We start from the raw sequence: 17,529 nt of genomic DNA, 5'->3' as shown, positions 1-17,529 counted from the left end.
GCAGGACTACGCAATGAGGATCGTGTTGCTACTCGTATCTTCCGAGACTACTAATTGCTGGCGAGGCCGCTCTATAAGCTCTAGTTGTATAGATATTGGTCTAGACTTGCATCCTCGTACGTCTAGTCCCACATCCTGCCCTTGAGATGTGATCTTTTACCCTTTTCTTCTGTATGTCATGTTATGCCGCCCTAATCAGGGGCGATGTCCATCACAATCAATTAATGGCTTGCTCACCCCCCGGCTTGGGCGTCAACTGCTAAAGGTCTTCCGCAGGTCACATGATCTCATGAATTCTGTCAAATAAGGTGGGTTGCTCTGACACATGAGAAGGTAAAGAAGACTCATTCTTGGGAGAACAAAACCTTTTGCGTATGGTCACAGACACATGTGGATCAAAGGATGGAAGTCTACACAAACAATCACTTGGTGATATCAGTGCTATAAATGGTCATGTGATGTCGGATATATTGCCGACAGACGATTCTCATATACGGTAACTGACAGTTCCTAAAAGTGCAATTGGCGGCCACCGGCCCGACAAGATTGTCTTAGCGCGAAAGTCTGTCTAGAAGAATCTCTTTGCCATCCGATCCAAAATCCCCGATATTATTACGGATTTGTCGCATATCTTAACTCTCAATCGACGTTGAATAATCTTCTCGAATCTGAGAACATAAACGAGAGCATATCTTTACATTTCCTTCCAAATGTCCTCCGTTATTGCCATCGGCGCTGGTTTGGCCGCGGCCGCCTTCTTCGTACGTCCTACCTGACGAGAATGCATTGATTTTTGCCCGACACTTCATTTTGCTCGGATTCGGTGATTCTTTTCTCAGTCATGATATTGTCATGCTGACCTGCAATTGTCATAGGGTCGTGCGGGTCTCGTTGCCCTTCGTAGATCTCGTGGCGCCGCTGGTGCCCTTGGCCAGACTTTCTACAAAGGTGTGTTTACAGATACTTCCTGATGTTTTAAAGTTTAGGGATTTGTATACAAATGGAGGGAGAAATTTGAGAGAATATCGCTGATGCTGATGTGTCGTATTCTAGGTGGCTTTGCGCCAAAGATGCACCGCAAAGAGGCTGCTTTGATTCTCTCACTCAAGTAAGTGGAGACCTTTCAAATAAACACACTCTTAGCATCCCTTCTCCCACAATGAAGTTTTCGAACCTCACTCCTGAATCGTGCGGAGGCTTGGATCATTTCATTCACTAATGGTTTTCTAATTTCAGTGAACGCGGCGTTACAAGAGAAATCCTCCGAAAGAAGCACCGACAGCTCATGTTGCTCAACCACCCTGACCGAGGTGGAAGCCCCTACCTTGCCACCAAGATCAACGAAGCCAAGGAGTTCCTTGAGAAGGAGACTTCATAAAATGCGCGCGGTTAATGACAAAGGGGGCGTGCACGGAGGCCGAGACGTTCAAAATCGAGAACTGGAAATAATATTGGAAGCGGATGGATACGGGGTTCCCTTCCGACGCGGGCCCATTGAGGGTATTTGAAAATGAAGCTACGGCTACGATTCAGCAGACTTCGCTTTCATATCCTTGATGAGAGTCGAGCACTCGATCCCTCTCTGGATTCCCTCAACAACCGACCTCGACAACGCAATATCACGATGCCGAAAAGGGATCCCGTGTCGCATTCGATCTGCTGAACCGTTCGACTTTCTTGACATCGCTTCATCTTTCACGCTATCCCTTCATCATTTGTCTCCAACAAGCCTCGATTCCCAGCGGAATGCTGCCGACTCTCCAGTTACACATATTCTGTTCCGCTCATCTCCTTCGAAAACGCCTCTCTTCTCCCTCCGGCGCATTTCACATATTCACATTGTACTTTTATCCCTCATCCCCACTTATCCCTTTGCTGCTGTTCAGGAGGACACGTCCCTTTCCCAAATGGGAGGCCGATTCTCTATTTTCTCTATGCCTCCATCTCAGCATTCTCACAGGTGCCGCTTTTTCCCACATCTACCTGTTCTCTTATTATCATCATCACATCTAGCGGATCAAATTAGGGGAACTCATTTGAAGCAGGGCGTTTTAGGATATGGCTAGCTTCTCTTGCATAGTCATTTGTATTATTTATCCGTCATCACATACTATGCATTAGTATAGTTCCAATCAATTTTTACCTCCCAATCAACTTTTACTTCTCATTGACTCAGGGACTTTCCAGCGCTTTTTACCGCAATGAACTCGTGATCACTCATCTTCTACAGGCTCTATGAACGCACATTTCAACTGTTTGATGGCCAAATATGTCAAATCATTTGAGAAAATCAGTATGTAAATGAGTGAATGCATTGTTTTTTCAACCGAAAAAAGAGTACCACCCCTATGTCAATCTCTTTTTTAATTCCATCAAGCGCGCAATGCCCGCGAATAGTGTCTCATCCATGCATTGCTCCGCGGTCCACGAGTCTCCTACCTCGCAAAATAAGCAAAAGAAGAAGAGAGAAAAGAAAGGAAAAAGAAAAAAAAAAAAAAACCCCCCCGGAAACGCAATTTGACTCCGAAATCCGGATCCAGATCCGCAATATCCCAACGCCAATCGCTGGCCATGCAACGAGCAGTAGAACAAAGCAAGAAGTGTAGAAGAGCTCGTAACGTGAAGAGGAAAAGAAAAAACGGAGAGCTCGCAATGTGAAGGGAGGAAAGGGTGAAAAAGCAACAAGCTGGAAAAGGAAGCAGAGAATGTGCTGGAAGGAAAGCGTGGACTAGGAAAGAGAGAAAAGGTTCGATCAAAGGGGGAGAAAAAAAGAACGCCATACTGTCATGAAGGAAGCGAACCACGGCTTATACAGGTCTTAGCTTTCAGAGAACGATTTTGAATCCCGATGTTATCGCTTTCCTGGCGTCTACGAGCCCAAACCGGCAGATCTGACAGGAGGTACCGCCGCCTCATGTATGGTAGTCACGGTGGCTCGCAGAGGAGGGAACGCCTGACCGACGCGTAAGCCGCTGCTGAGATCGCCCAGCACGCCTCGCTCAGCGGCATCTTTGAGCCACTGTTCCCATGCTTCGTCCATCACAACGACATCGGCGCCTCGCTCGCGTGCGGCGGCCGCAGCGAGGAGACGGCGATTCAGCTCGACGCCGACGCTTTCCAACTCTCCGTCGTCATCATCGTTGTCGTCGTTATCGTCTTCGTCTTGTTCGCTTTCGCTGAGCATGCCCTCTGGCTGGGCCACGGGCTCGGGGCGATCGATTGGGACTGCGCTTGTATTTGTGCTTCTGTCTGTGTTGGGAGTGGTGGACATGAGAAAAGGAGATGTGTATGATAGATATGTCCCTGTATGTGTAGTAGACTCTGGGGCGTCCACAATAGGCCGATCTACCTGGGTTTCTGTATGGCTGACAGCGCTCTGCGCGGGGTTTGTAGTCTGCATGGACCTGGCTAGAGGGCAGGCTTCTAAAACGCTTGGTGTCTCATATAATAAAGACATGGAAGTTGGATTTGCAGATGCAGAAGCGGATGCACAAGGGCTCTGAGGCCGAACCCAAGGTTTGATTTCGTCGCCAGTCGTATCTCGAACGATGACGCCTTCTTCCTTTTCGTACCGTTCTCGAGCCCATTTGGTGCCCTCCCATCGACACAGACTCGCGATTTCGGATTCCGTGAGCCCAAGCTCGTCAAAGGCTCGGAATAGTCGTCGATGCCACGGAAACCGACGTAGTCGCATGCGATGAGGCCCATAGGAGTAGTTGAGCCCAGGGTAGCGAGCCTCTGTGCTGTCGAGAGCGCCATAGAATGTGGTCGTCTCCAAACGCACTTCAGGTACGATGTTGCGACTGACGTGTGCGGAAAACGACGAAGGGTCTGCTGGTCGTGGGTTGGGAAATAGATGATTGTAGACTAGTTGGGGAAGAGGGATGTTTCGACGCATGATGCCGATCGAGTAGTTCGCGTTATTTAAGGGTTTGAGTTCTGAGGATTCTGCCCCGTCGAATCAGACGGGCTGTGTGCCAGCAGTGCTTGGGCTTTTGTCGGACAAGGTGTAAGGAAAAAAAGAGAGAGCCCTTAAAGTGACTATGACTGGCTGCTCTAAGAGTCTGAGGAGGCTCTGCTCTTGCCACTGGTCCGGAGAAATAAAGGACGAGGGGGGCGGTTAAGAGGAAGATTGAGTAGCGGCAGTTTGTTTGTTAAATGATGCGAGGAGAGAGTGTCGATAGCGATGATCAATATTGGCAGCCAAATGACTCGTTTGGCGTGTCACACTGCCGGAGGAAATGCGACTAAACAAAGGCACGGGTCACTGCTGAAAGTGGCCAACTTTATTGTTGTTGTTGGGCCCTCACAGGTTCCTCGTCGTGTCACGTCCTTTGCAGGAATGTTGTGATGCTACTATATATGCTCTTTCGTTTGTTTCGAAGGGGGGAAAGGGTCCCCTTTTAGTCTCAGGTACGCGAGGGAACAGCGCGGTTATGATTACCTATTTATATAGCCCATGGAGAAGACGAGTTTTTTCGTTTCGATTAATTATTGCTAGTTCCTCTAGTACGACGGGTAAAACAGACAAGACGCAGCCCACTTCCCGTTTGCTTGCTGGGCACCAGTCCCACCTTGCACTTGCCATGAATGTTGGCTGGGTGGATCAAGAGATGATGGACGCAGCATGAGGCACAAAGAGCACTAAACCCATCTCCGATAGCAAATAGCAACAAAGGACTTGAAGATAATACAGGGGACCTGGAAACTTTAATGCACGCAATAAGCACAGTGGGCAACGAGGCTCTGGAGACTCGAAGGCTGCTTGGAGACACGTATTGACCCGATATTGACCCTTAGATTTGCCATCTTTTTGCCAGAACTTTCTGGCCCGCTTCATCCAGCTTGGCAGGAGCTGAGAAATCCTCATTCATGGCTAGAAAGAGAAGATTTGTTATCGTAATCGGCTCGATTATACCGGTCGGGCGGTTTGACTCCTAACCAGGATGTTGCAGGAAGTGGGGTGGCTCGGTATGTGGTAATAGCCCGATGCATTTGCAATTATCAAGCGCGGCTTTTTTTTTTCTGGGCTCTAGCGGCTCTGCCGTCGACCGAATTTTTGCCATGGACAGGCATATCATTTTTTTCTGCACGAAGGCATCAAAGAGTATTAGTTGTTTGCCCCTTCTTCGACAATATAATCCCTGCCAAAAGGGGAGCGCCGTTGTCACACACAAGACGGACCACGGTTTCCATGAGACTCACGTACTGCAAATGCAGGATAAGCTGCAGACTCACTCAAGCAATGCCATGTAAGGTGTGTGGTGTGTCACGCTGTGGCAGCGCAGCCCAAGAGTCACAAATGATGATCCAAATTCTGCCGAATCCCAGCGCCATTCAAGGGTTCTCGGTCTCACCAAACCCCCCAATCAGAAGCCATGGAGCACATGTCCCGGACCTGGGCGGACAAGCCATCCGCCTTCATCTTTGCAGCTAATCTGCTCGGCGCGAGTCTAAACAAATCTGCAGCACACAGCAGGAACCGGGCAGGCTTATCAACGGCGGTGTCCTGTAACAAATCATTACCTCTGTAGCCCCGAAGCAATGCTGAAGTCACGATGGTCTGTATCTTCGCTTTCTCCGTTATAGCCCTGCAATCAGGGGGCACAAGGGGCGAAACCGCAAAGACTTGCATGTCTTTTCCTTGGATTGAAATCGAATACAGAAACGCGTCAGATGATATGTGTCGTCAGTGCTGTGTACGAGTATCTAGCACTTGGTTAACCCTCGCCTTGCTCAAACACGCTAAACGACCAATCACTTCTCGTGTCTTTCGATTGACCGTTGTCATCTTCTGCTTCTGAATCCCCGATGAGAAAACATGAATCAATCATGAATATGAGAGCAATAAATGATCCCCCATAATATCAGAGAAATGCGACCTTGCGAGTGCCAATGGTCGGTTGCCTTGTGGGCTGCAAGATGCTTCGCCGCACCGTTAGAGTCTTGTCTCGGACCGTGCCGTAGTCCTTATCCCCCACCAGCCCAACTTTATGCCTACGGAACGATTAACCTCGTCAAAGAATCTGCTCGTAGATTATTGGACCGCAGCATCACTGTTTCCTCCATCGACCAATGATGGTATACATATGTTATATTAAATATTGATGCGTCCATGACGCCTCTTGATGGGACTCAGCCTGGGGTCCGTGCCTGTTTCGGTCTATGAATAAGCCCTTATGCATACATGGCAGGGAATAGGAAGAGGCGAATGACGAATGATACCTAACTTTCGGTCATGTCGACCTTCAAGGGTCTTGTCGCTGGTACAGTACAACGTATATTTATCCTCCAACGCAAAGCTAATTGAAGATCAAGAGTTTCCTGAGATTAGGAGTAAGTCTGTTTGACGCAGAATTTGAGAGCAATAATCTCCTTATGCTGAGGTTGAGTTCCCAGTCGATTATTTTCGAACCATTACGGGTGTAACGCCGCCATTGGTTTGTTTCCTTAGCCATGTCCACAGTGATCATCTCTTGGGGCTGGAGTCTCTCAAAGCTCCATTTATTTACTGCTCCGCTGCTACCAGAGAAGTATGAATAAGCGCCAAAAAAAACTTTACCATCCCCATTTGCTGACGCACAGTAATTCAGTTGTTGCTACGCTTGGAAAAGTATCCCCATCGCATGAATTTTGCCAAGGGCATCCTCGAATGTCGCAAGCAGCATTATAAAAATCTGAAGAATCTTCTTGTGCGTAGCAACATATTTATGAGCAAATTGAGGATAAAGTTCTAATGTTCTGCAGAAGTCCATACCGTTGGAAACACCAACATGTTTGGAATTGTCACCGGGAAGAGAAATCCGCGTGACGCTCTTCGATGTAAGTGGAGCCTGTGCCTACTGAGAGGAATGAGATTGCCTGACGGCAACGAGGCCAACCATTGTGTCGGGGCTGTAATGTTCCTAATTGAGGGTGAGGGGAAAGCAGTTCTTTATACCGGAGACATTCGAGGTAGGATCCCCCGCATGACCCAACGGGGTATTTGGAAACTGAGTTGGTATGCACAGCTGAACCCTGGTGGGTTAATACGCTTACGCGGAATCCTATTCTGCTTCCATACACTTTGGGAAGCCGCCGGCTAGATAAAATATACCTTGACACCACGTTTGCTACCAAAGCAGATATATACTGCTCCTTTCCTACAAAGGGCGAGGGCCTCCAAGAATTGCTCACAAGGATAGCGCAGTATCCGGAGGAGACAATTTTTCATTTTAATTCTTGGACGTTTGGTTATGAACAAGTATGGGTTGCGCTGACCAGTGCTCTCAGATCTCCAGTAGATGCTCACTTCTATTCCGTATCCCTTAAAATTAAATCACTGACTACTCGTATCTCTAGATGCATGTCGATAGCTACAAAATGAGACTTTACAAGTCCCTCACAGCTAGCGGTGAAGGTGCTCCAATACCAGAGGCTTTCGCATTGGCTGGGTTTAAGTGCGGCAACCGGCATCACCCCGGTTGCCTGACCAGCGACCCTACCGTGCGACTCCATGGCTGCGAGAGAGGCATGGCTTGTTCTACAGTGATGTCTAGTGATGTCGTGCATATTATACCGATAATTTCGCGTTTAGGGAATGGGCTCGAACTTCCGGAAGTTGGAGCTGGCGGCGGCCAGGGCGATTTACTACAGGTGCACGAACTGGAGCTCAGCGATACCACAGCCGTCGGTTCCCTCATGAATCTCTGTAAAACTCAAGTACACGATGTGGAAGCGTTTGCTAGGGTGTGCTCCTTGATATCGAAAGCGATGCTCTCGACGCGTCAAGTGCTGTCTCTCGAGGCTGGGCTCTTGAACAAAGAAAACACGATCCCGTTGACAGAATTAATTGAGCTTCTCGTCAAAGAGGCAGAAGAAGAAGAAACAAACAACAAATCTGCTGAAAATCGGACATCAGACGTCACACCAAAGCACGATGTTAAGATTCTGCCACGAAGAATTGTAAGTAGAGGCTTCTTTTCTTTCTTGCCACATCTCTCTGACGTTGCATGCCACTTAGACATTCCCTTACTCACGGCATTCCTCGTACGAGGAGCTTTGCCACCTCGTGGAAGCTTTTCATCCAAAGGATATCTATCCATGCACAGTTGTTGAAGAAGAGCAATGGAACAGCAGTCTCAGCATGCAGTCCCTTTTTGGCCATTTATGTTCCGGCAACGAATTCAGCCACGATCAGGAAATGCTCGCTGCTCAAGAGTCACGGGGGGTCGGGAGGGTTAAAAAACGCCAGAGACTCGAGGAAAGTAGTCAGGACGTCGCAATCTCTCCACACAGCCAACGAACCCAAACAACAGAGGCCAGCCCAGCAGCGTCACAGGAACATGAGCAGAACGCCACTTCCCTACTTCCTCACAATGTCGACCTTCTTACACCCACGCAAATAAACCTTAACGATCCTGCAATCCTTCCCGAAGCTGCTCAACACGGCAACGCCACCAGTAATGAACCGACATTGTCTGAAACACAGGCAGTAAGAGAACGCAATCAGCGCTTACACGCCATTCAGAAAGCACTCAAGAGCCGCATGGGTCGTAAGAGGGCAGAGACACCCGCAGGAGAATCGGCCAGTGATGTGTCATCATCCATAGAGCCGTCCGTGACCCGGAGAGCCAGCCCGCCGCACCTTCGTCGACAGAAGTCTACTCATGTCCGGCAAGACTTTGTTCCTTCTTCTTCTACTTCTCTACCAAACATTCAACGTGCCACTCCTGCGCCTGAATCTCGACCTGAAAATCAGGTTCAAACACGCTCCGCGGAGACATCAAATATCAATTTTACCATTGAGGAAACGCTCAATCCTGATTTATCAAGTGCTCAATCCCCTTCCCTTCAACATCCTGAAATTACAACATCTACATCTCAAAACCAAGCATCTCCCCTCTACCAGCCATTTCCTGGATCGTCCTCAGCGCCACCGAATCTCATCGACGACTCGCAATCAAGCATCTCTCATTTAGACGACGATGCAGATGATAGCGAGGGACCTATATCTCCATCCCGGCTAGAAGATCGCCGGGACGCGTACCGAGCGGCCTTGGCTACATTATATACTGGCGACAAGAGCGTCATTTCATGGACAGACTTTTCTCTATTGTCGGCGGGTAATAGCCACTCGCGTGAAGAGGAGGAGCTTTGATAATAAGCAAAACCCAAAAAGGCGTGTGTATTTTTTCTGGATTGTACAGTGGACGCTAAAAGGCGATGGCCAATATGAGAGTCAGTTTGCTTTGTAATAAATATGTAATCCTATTCATCTTCACCTGTATACTGTATATTATGTCTGGAGTATAGTTGTTTCAGAAAGTCAGAGATATACTGGAGCAGCAGCAGCAATTTGCTTCCAGGTTGTATATTATCATGAATTATCCTTGGCACCTTGCAACCTTTGCACGTTGCACGTTTCCTGTCTTACCAGAGGCAAGATGTCATGCTACAGCAGAATGAAAAGAGTAATGTAAATGTATTTCGTCACTGACAAATGTGCCTATGTTAAGATTAATAAATATCACTTTGAATTTCCAAAACTAGTAATATGGTATCATTGAGATTTTTTGTCTTTTACGCTTTTTGCCAACATGAACATCATGGCATATGTTGAGAAATTGGGTCCTCAAGTCAAAAACCCCCCACGCTTTAGAGGTCCAATGACTTGATCAGATAATTTTAATAGACGTAATAATTCTGAGTCAATGGCAAGGTCGTGGCAGGTGCGGCGGCGCAGACTTGGCCATCCGCTTCGACAGTCTAGAATGTAACATTAGATCGACACGTTTTTTCAGAATCTCCAGAAAAATACATCGCAAAGAGCGAAGGAGAAAGAAAATACAAAAGGAGAAAAGGGGGATAGGAAAAGAAAAAGAGGGAGACAAAAGTGAATCGAAGAAAAGGAGAGGCTATGGGTAACATAAACTCACATAGGATTCAGGATCGACTCTCATCCGAGGCATGGCATTGTTGTGCTTCATATCGCGCTTGCTGATATTTCGGCAGTTTTTCACAGCTCGAACGCGTTTCTTGAGATTGTATGATTGGATAGTACCCGTCGAAATGCTGGCTTGCGAGACAAATAAGACGCTAGTGCTGGGTACAAGAGGCTGAAGGGTTCAAATTAGCTTGCTGAATAGAAAACCTTCTTTCTCTACACGCTCTACGCGCTCAGAACAACAAGGGAAGTAAAGAGAAGATGCACGTACGGCAAACATGGGTCGCATAATTATCGGTTCAATCGTGGGGATCCTAAATCTTTCTGTCAGGTCTCCTTCTGGAAAATGGGTCGAGTCATGGTTGGTGCGTAACAAGACTTACGATCCATTAGGGTCACCCTGTTAAAAAAAAAGGATCGCGGGTTAGCATTGTGACAAGATCAACAAGGACAGAAAGAGGACTTACAATCTGACTGTAAGATATCATACCACCCTTGAGAACAGTGCTGGGTTTAGTGCCAAAGTTTGCTGGAGTCCAGACTACCAAGTCTGCTAATTTGCCGACCTCGACGCTTCCGATGATATGGCCCACGCCCTGCGCAATGGCCGGGTTGATGGTGTACTTGCTAACATAGCGTTTCACGCGGAAATTGTCTGCCCCAGTCCCCTCGTCCTCCTTTAGGGAGCCGCGCTGGAGTTTGTTCTTGTGGGCCGTGTGCCATGTTCGTGTGATTACCTCTCCGCATCTGCCCATAGCCTGGGAGTCTGAGGACATCATGCTAATCGCACCAAGGTCGTGAAGCACGTCCTCGGCGGCAATGGTCTCGGCACGGATACGACTCTCTGCGAATGCTACATCCTCTGGAATGTTCTTGGACAAATGGTGGCAAACCATCAACATGTCAAGATGCTCGTCGAGAGTGTTTCGTGTATAAGGTCTGGTAGGGTTGGTACTGCTGGGAAGCACATTTGGGTGTTCAACCACGGAGATGATGTCTGGAGCGTGTCCACCACCTGCACCCTCAGTGTGGTAGGTATGGATGACTCTGTTCTTGAACGCTGCTACAGTTTGCTCCACAAACCCTGATTCGTTCAAGGTGTCCGTGTGGATCAGACACTGAACATCATGTTCATCGCAGATGCTATGCCCTTTACTTTAGTTCCGTGATATGGCAAGAAAGACGACAAGGAATCAACTTACCTCAAGCATGCATCAATAGCAGCGGGCGTCGAGCCCCAATCTTCGTGCAGTTTAAGACCCGCAACTCCAGCAACACATTGTTCGTGCAATCCAGCTGTACCGCTATCATTGCCTTTACCAGTGATACCGTAATTGACTGGTAAGTTGTCGCAGGCTTGCAACATTTGCTTGATCAGGTTCGGGCTAGGAGTGCACGTGGTTGCATTGCTACCCGTGCTGGGCCCAGTTCCTCCACCAAGCATCGACGTAACACCAGAGCAGATGGCTTCATATGCTTGTTGAGGGCAAATCAAATGGACATGAGTATCAAAGCCACCAGCAGTGACTATTTTACCCTCGCCGGCAATCACGTCTGTGCAAGAGCCGACAATCATCTTGGGATCCACACCCTCCATGACATCTGGATTGCCTGCTTTTCCAATACCCACAATCATGCCGTGCTTGATACCAATATCTGCTTTGTAAATACCAGTCCAGTCAATGATAAGGGCATTGGTGATGACGCTGTCGAGTGTTTCCTGATCCGACCTGCCAGTGGCTTGACCCATTCCCTCTCGCAACGTCTTTCCGCCACCAAACGCACACTCGTCACCATATCGAGTAAAGTCATCTTCGACTCTGATCCAGAGATCCGTAGCACCAAGACGAACGAGATCGCCCGTAGTGGGCCCGTACATGTTAGCATATGCGGCTCGATCCATGGAAAACGCGTCAATAAAACCCATATCTCCGATTGGTTCTGGGGTGTGAAGAAAGCCTCCTGCTTGTATGCGGCGAGAAATCTCATCAATACGACTTGTATCAAAAACACCTTCAGCAATGCTATTGCCGCCCCGAATAACCTTATGGCCCGCGATCTCAACAAGGGTGACAGTCTTCGTATCTCCTGGCTCAAAACGCACGGACGTTCCGGCGGGAATATCAAGCCGATATCCATAGGATTTGATTCGATCGAATTCGAGCAAAGGATTGGTCTCGATAAAATGATAATGCGATCCAACCTAAAATTAAGTGATCAATTTCCAAAGTCCTGGAAGCCGTCTCCATACAGTATTCAAGTGACTAGGATGGATCATACCTGAATCGGTCTATCGCCCTTGCTCACCACCTTCAACTTGATCCGTCTCCTTCCCTCGTTCAAAGTGATCCGGCCCTTTTTCACTGGAATCACGGCGCCTGGCATCTTCTCGGGCTCGTACTCCGATGCATCAAGTAGCGGGAAAGCATCCTTGGGAGGGATAGGAAGAAAGCTCCCATACAAAGCTCTCTCGAGGTTCCCGTCATCGCTGCTAATAGGGTGGTGGACCGTTACAAGGAAGGTGCCTGAGGGGAATGTGCCCTCAACTTGAAGCTCTACCAAAGAGGAGACGACGGGAGGAAGGACGTGTCGGCGGCCGAGCATTGTCTTGCCAAGGGCCATAAGCTCAGCAACGGAATGTTTGCCATCTCGAATAAGCTGTAAAACAGACCGGAGTTAGCTATAAACTCAGCAGCTCCCACTCCAGGATAGTCCCGTACCTCATGAAGATTACTCGCAATCAATGCCTATCCATATGCAAAGCAATTGCCATAAGCGTCTCGAAATTCCAGTGTTCATTCGTAACAGTCCGCGCGCGAAGAACAGCTCCCGCTTCCCGCGTCCTGTGAACAAATTGACTCACCGTTGCTTCCACATGGTTGAGCTTGACACCTCTCGCAAGTCGCCGCTGGGCTAGCTGGCCAAGCTGCGATATGACAAGCTTGTCGATCTACTCCCCGATTGTAAACATTAGTCTAGTGGTTTAAGCTAGATCCGATAAACAGTATTATAGCTTTTACAGCGGATTCAAAGATTCAAGGAGCTGTAATTCCGACTCCCAATGCGATACCTCTTGCCATTGTCCTCTGGGGCATCTTGAATGGCATGTAGGAGAGCAGTGTAAATCAAAGCATCAAGTGAACTCACTTCTCGCGGGATTAGGTGCATTCTTAAGCTGTTGTTCAAAAGAGCATATGTATCAAGGTTTGATCTATCATGAGAAGAAGAACGGACAGTGTGATCGATCAACGGGAGAGAAATGCGGGGAATTAGTCAAGGGAAGCAATAACAGAGAGAAGGAAAAATAATGCAGGGTGCTGTCTAAGGTAGGTAAGTTAACCTGGAGATTTCCCAAGGAGCTTCGGAGGAGCCCGCCAATGCCGTTGATAGATAAACATGAACTGATAGCGGGGTCTCAAGGAACGTCCAGCTCCCCATGGCTGATCCGGGTTTAGCTGAAAACACGCTAAGCGAAGGTTTACCCCTCGCTGGCTCTTCGCGTGAAGTTCCCAATAAGTTACCAACAGGGCCAAATGCCTACTAGGTATGTACGAGTACGGAGCGTACTACTATCAAAGTGAGGGTTTCTGCCTGGTAAAGCTTTTATATAGGTACGATGACAGATCCAAACTTGCTTTCACGTAGGAATATCTGCCCCTTCAGCTAGCTCTCCATAGGGGGCGAAGTAGGTTATAGTGCTCAGTTCTGCCCTACAGCCTTAGGCTTGCTGCAAAGAAATGTCTTCCTCACCACCGGTCACACTGCACCATAAGACACCTCCAGTCCACTGGAGAGATCCTTAACCGCGCTCTAATCAGAACTAGTGAAAAGGCCCGTAAGAGCGAGGAAACAAAATCCTTGCCGCACATGCCAGCAAGTTTGAAGCACACGTAGATATTTACAACCAGACATTTCAAACACGTTCAATTATATCTGCAAAGCACAGAATACTCGAGGTGGTAGGAGCACACTCTTCTCTCTAACCGTGCACTTATTAACTACATTCCCAATTTATCCATGAGTGTATATCCTGAACCCCACGGCCTAAAACGTGCCACAAATCAAAGAGGAAGAGCAACGGTAAACAGGTCAATCCATCATGACACAATATCCTGCATATTGCAGAGCAGGTAAAAAAAGCAGTGACGCCACTGGCCAACACGCAATAAGGATCATTGACTCAACCCCTCCCCGTAACTTGATGAAACACAAGGATCAGGTTGAAGAAACCTAGTCGCGGAGATGCTTTACTCATTGACAGCCTCGCTCTTGCGCTTCTTGCGGGGGGCCTTCTCCTTCTTAGGCGGCTCCTTTGCAGGAGCAGCAGTCTCAGCTGCAGCCTCCTCGGCGCCCTTGGACTTCCGCGATCGCCGCTTCTTCGGCTCCGGGGATTTGATCTCAGGTGCCGCCTCCTTCTTGGCACTTGGGGGGAGAATCGGGGCAGATTTGGCAGGAGAGGGCTGCGCCGGGGAGCTGGCAGCCGCAGCACTGGCGGCGGTCTTGCGACGCTTGTTGACAGGAGAGGCAGGCTTAGGTGGGGCAGGCTCCTCTTCCTGTTCCTCCTCTTCTTCCTCCTCATCATTGCTGCCGGCAGAAGCAACGGCTTCCTGCTCAGCCGCCAACTGAGCAGCAGCATCCTCGGAGTGATCGGCCCCTCCGGTCTTGGCCTTGTATTCCTTCATCTTTTCTTGGTACTTGGCAAGATTTTCCTGATAATATTCCTTCCATTTCTGTATCATACAAGCAATCAGAGACCCAATCCCGGAATAGTCCATCATCTGGGAAGGGGGAGGGGAACACTTACGAGCTTGTCCTGATCGGACATTTCAGCCCAGCGCTTGGTGCCCTCAGCACTAATGTCCTTGGGACGCGCTCCTTCACCAAGAGCTTTCATAATGTCCTGGCGCGCGAATTGCATGTAGAGAAAATATGGGGTCAAGGGACGCTTGGGCGCGTTCTTGTCGTGAGCCCGCTTCTTGCGCTTCTTCTTCTCGCCGGCATCAGCGACCATACCGGGGGTGAGGCCGCGCTGCGCCAGAAGCAAGCCATTATCGCCGAGCGGGTTCGAGAGAGACAAGAAGTCCAAAGTTGGGCCCGCGCCGGGACGGCCAAGAACAGTGTTGCTATGGTTGATGTACGCACGCGACAAGTCCTGGACGGCCGATTGAAGAGTAGCAAGGCCAGTAACGACCTGATTGCGCGGTTAGCCGGAATACAAGAACAAACAGAGACAGGCGCAAAAGCAAAAAGTTGCGTAGAGCTAGAATTGTGGTGTTGAAGATGCGATCCCACAGGGAAACGCGACGCGAAGGACCAATGTAAACAAGCCAAGAGCAGAACGCGTATCGCTGTCGTGTTGGAAGAAAATTGGTAAACCGGAGGAATGAGCGATAGCGTGTAAAGACAATTAATAATAAAGATGAATGCGACACAGAATCAATCAAAAAATTCAGATAGAACAGGGGCTTCTCGTGAGACAAGACGGTCGCGTTCTTGTGAAGGATGTTTAACTGACGCGCAGTGATGAGGTGGCTTACCGAATCCCTGGTACGGATGAAATCCTCAATGCTGATTTGAAGAGTCGCAGCCTCCTTGGGCTTCTCTTCAGTCTTCTTAGGACGAGCCATGGTGTTATTTATGGGTTCCTTTTTTCAGCAGAAAATAATTGTTACAGAAAGGCAGAAAATGCGTGCGTCGCAGGAAGTGAAGCGTATGAAGGGGTGTAGGTGGGCGATCGGGTGGTTTTGGTTCGCTCTCGGATGGGGGAAGGGAGAGTGGAAGGAAGGTAGGTTTTTTTCAGGCCAGGGTGCGGGCAGGGCCCACTAAAATACGGGCGTGCCGACACCCCCAAACCTCGTTGATCTCGGTTACAGGTCCCATGCCCTGCTGGCTTTTTCCCTCAGCGCCTCACCGCTGACACCCCCCCCTCCGTCCCCATCGCAGCTACAACGCCCAGACACGGCCAAATCCCCATGTAGATCGTAAACATGCCACTCCGACTGTTTGTCTGGATTTCACCAAGTCAGATGATCGAGAAACTGTACCTGAATATGGCTGTACATGTGCAATGATTGCTTATATTCTTTCTATCCTATTCTAGATTTACCAAAAAGATATTTCTCCAGTATTTGATTTTGAGAAGAGATTGGAATCGAATATTGAATGCGGCAAATGAATAGTGGTACGTAGGTAGGTAGGGCCAAATGCCGACGTCAGTGAAACCAGTGGTGGGCGCATCACTAGGACGCCAATAGTGTCGACTGCCCACTGGCGACCTCTGAAGGAGGGTGGACCGAAACTTTCTTCTGGAGCGCGGGCAGTTACTACTCCCCTTACCCCTCCCTGGCAGGCTGGTCGGTGGTGAGAGAAGGAAGGACTCCCCGGCGTTAAGAGGGTAAAGGTGGTCACGAAGACTTTACTCGAACGCTCAACGCAGTTTAGCGGGCATTGGGAACATCGCATCGCACGATTGATCGGTCAGAACCTCGCCGCATTCAGTTAAGCCTTTTGGCATGGAGGTAGACGAGCGACGAAACAGCGGGAGCAGAGTGACTCCCAAACCAGTTAAGGAAATGATCAGAATTCCCATCGACGAGCCCGCCTCACAGTAGAAGAGAGCTTCAGTAGGCGAGGTGTTGTGGTGGTAAAGACTAGGGGCCATTCCACAGCTCTCGGTGCCGACTTTCAGTTATCTCTCCTCTCACCTTCAGTCATGCTCCCCTGCGAGTTGGTACGGCAGCTTTCAGCCAGACCCAGCTCCCTAAGAGAAACTCTAATTGAGGCGCTGGCTGGGGGGGATCTACTCGCTAGGATGACTTGTTCCTTGCCAGAGAACTCGCCTGCACGGTACTAACCACTTTACCTTGTTTCTATCATCGTTACTCCTCTCGCTCTAGTTAACCCGTGCATTTAGGCAGAAGGCCAGAGGGACGGGCAACACGGTTCAAGCTGATTACTTTCATCTAACCTCCCGTTCCAGCTTTGATCATGCCTGGTAATGTCCGGAAATGCCCTTGTACGATAGCTTAATATTAACTGCCAATATCTTCATCAAATTGGATCGGTTCACTGTCTGCCAACCCTCGATAGTCATGTTATCATTGTACACTCCGTTTGACATTCTCCTGTTCTTAACCATTGAAGCGGCTTAGGTATATTCTCCAAATAGACTTGGAATGGGTCGTATCCTGAATTATAACAGCATATCCCTCTTCCACCTCGCCGAAAGGAAATATTTTATTATTTCTGTTTCCGTTAGTTTCAGCTCTCATTTACTCCCATGCCTAACAGATCATTAAGTAGTCCGTATGGATAAAGCGCAACAGCCGCTTAGGCATCCGGCAATAATTCGACTCGGCATTTTAGAATCCCATCTGCTCGCACTCTTCTCCCATGCCGTCTATTTTTGATTTAATCTTCAGCTTAATCTCTTTTACGACGAGTAAAAGTCAAGTAATACATTTTATTCAGCAATTCCAAGCACCCTGTATATGCTTGGTATCAAATCAAATTGCAAAGCTTCGCGAGGATTTATTAATTTAATGTTATGATATTTATCCAAGAGACCCACGAGCGCTGGCAGTACAGTCATGAACTTTAGATGC

The 17,529-nt window shown here is 48.7% G+C and overlaps 6 protein-coding genes across 6 annotated transcripts; 3 read left to right on the top strand and 3 right to left on the bottom strand.

Moving 5' to 3' along the window:
- Nucleotides 1–1,037: 1,037 nt before the first annotated feature.
- On the top strand, nucleotides 1,038–1,378 carry L228DRAFT_211131 (chaperone J-domain-containing protein; the record flags this gene model as incomplete). The annotated part of the gene is made up of 2 exons (XM_018329885.1): nucleotides 1,038–1,108; nucleotides 1,237–1,378. 2 exons carry the CDS (start codon nucleotides 1,038–1,040, stop codon nucleotides 1,376–1,378), a joined length of 213 nt encoding a protein of 70 aa, XP_018187597.1.
- A 1,066-nt stretch (nucleotides 1,379–2,444) lies between these two features.
- Nucleotides 2,445–4,372, bottom strand: L228DRAFT_247652 (hypothetical protein). Its single transcript, XM_018332697.1, has one exon. The coding sequence runs from the start codon at nucleotides 3,896–3,898 to the stop codon at nucleotides 2,870–2,872; it is 1,029 nt and encodes a 342-aa protein (XP_018187596.1). The 5' UTR covers nucleotides 3,899–4,372; the 3' UTR covers nucleotides 2,445–2,869.
- A 1,433-nt stretch (nucleotides 4,373–5,805) lies between these two features.
- On the top strand, nucleotides 5,806–6,159 carry L228DRAFT_145379 (hypothetical protein). The gene has a single exon (XM_018329215.1). The coding sequence runs from the start codon at nucleotides 5,852–5,854 to the stop codon at nucleotides 6,077–6,079; it is 228 nt and encodes a 75-aa protein (XP_018187595.1). The 5' UTR covers nucleotides 5,806–5,851; the 3' UTR covers nucleotides 6,080–6,159.
- Nucleotides 6,160–6,238: 79 nt separating this feature from the next.
- On the top strand, nucleotides 6,239–9,376 carry L228DRAFT_283232 (hypothetical protein; the record flags this gene model as incomplete). The annotated part of the gene is made up of 7 exons (XM_018336093.1): nucleotides 6,239–6,266; nucleotides 6,319–6,336; nucleotides 6,400–6,533; nucleotides 6,594–6,692; nucleotides 6,748–6,822; nucleotides 7,342–7,944; nucleotides 8,003–9,376. 7 exons carry the CDS (start codon nucleotides 6,239–6,241, stop codon nucleotides 9,137–9,139), a joined length of 2,094 nt encoding a protein of 697 aa, XP_018187594.1. The 3' UTR covers nucleotides 9,140–9,376.
- Nucleotides 9,377–9,485: 109 nt separating this feature from the next.
- L228DRAFT_220834 (urease) lies at nucleotides 9,486–13,234 on the bottom strand. Its single transcript, XM_018330253.1, has 10 exons — nucleotides 13,073–13,234; nucleotides 12,789–12,875; nucleotides 12,646–12,672; nucleotides 12,206–12,583; nucleotides 11,128–12,128; nucleotides 10,393–11,068; nucleotides 10,309–10,325; nucleotides 10,197–10,239; nucleotides 9,918–10,097; nucleotides 9,486–9,747 (listed from the first exon to the last, which is right to left on the bottom strand). The coding sequence occupies exons 1-10, from the start codon at nucleotides 13,091–13,093 to the stop codon at nucleotides 9,667–9,669; spliced, it is 2,511 nt and encodes an 836-aa protein (XP_018187593.1). The 5' UTR covers nucleotides 13,094–13,234; the 3' UTR covers nucleotides 9,486–9,666.
- A 938-nt stretch (nucleotides 13,235–14,172) lies between these two features.
- On the bottom strand, nucleotides 14,173–15,552 carry L228DRAFT_268536 (hypothetical protein; the record flags this gene model as incomplete). Its single annotated transcript, XM_018335151.1, has 3 exons — nucleotides 14,173–14,655; nucleotides 14,730–15,116; nucleotides 15,463–15,552. The coding sequence occupies 3 exons, from the start codon at nucleotides 15,550–15,552 to the stop codon at nucleotides 14,173–14,175; spliced, it is 960 nt and encodes a 319-aa protein (XP_018187592.1).
- Nucleotides 15,553–17,529: the final 1,977 nt, after the last annotated feature.

The sequence above is a fragment of the Xylona heveae genome, assembly GCF_001619985.1.
Source record: "Xylona heveae TC161 unplaced genomic scaffold L228scaffold_6, whole genome shotgun sequence".
NCBI classification, from domain to species: Eukaryota; Fungi; Ascomycota; class Xylonomycetes; order Xylonales; family Xylonaceae; genus Xylona; species Xylona heveae.
Note: the sequence above shows the minus strand (reverse complement) of the source record. Positions and strands in the feature narration are given on the sequence as shown.

Bases quoted from the DNA above. Each gene is read 5' to 3' on its own strand.
- L228DRAFT_247652 (XM_018332697.1), bottom strand. From the start codon at position 3,898: ATGCGTCGAAACATCCCTCTTCCCCAACTAGTCTACAATCATCTATTT.
- L228DRAFT_145379 (XM_018329215.1), top strand. From the start codon at position 5,852: ATGATCCCCCATAATATCAGAGAAATGCGACCTTGCGAGTGCCAATGG.
- L228DRAFT_220834 (XM_018330253.1), bottom strand. From the start codon at position 13,093: ATGCACCTAATCCCGCGAGAA. The intron at 12,584-12,645 runs GTACGGGACTAT...TCTGTTTTACAG, and splicing joins TTGCGAGTAATCTTCATGAG to CTTATTCGAGATGGCAAACA. The intron at 11,069-11,127 runs GTAAGTTGATTC...TAAAGGGCATAG, and splicing joins GCTATTGATGCATGCTTGAG to CATCTGCGATGAACATGATG.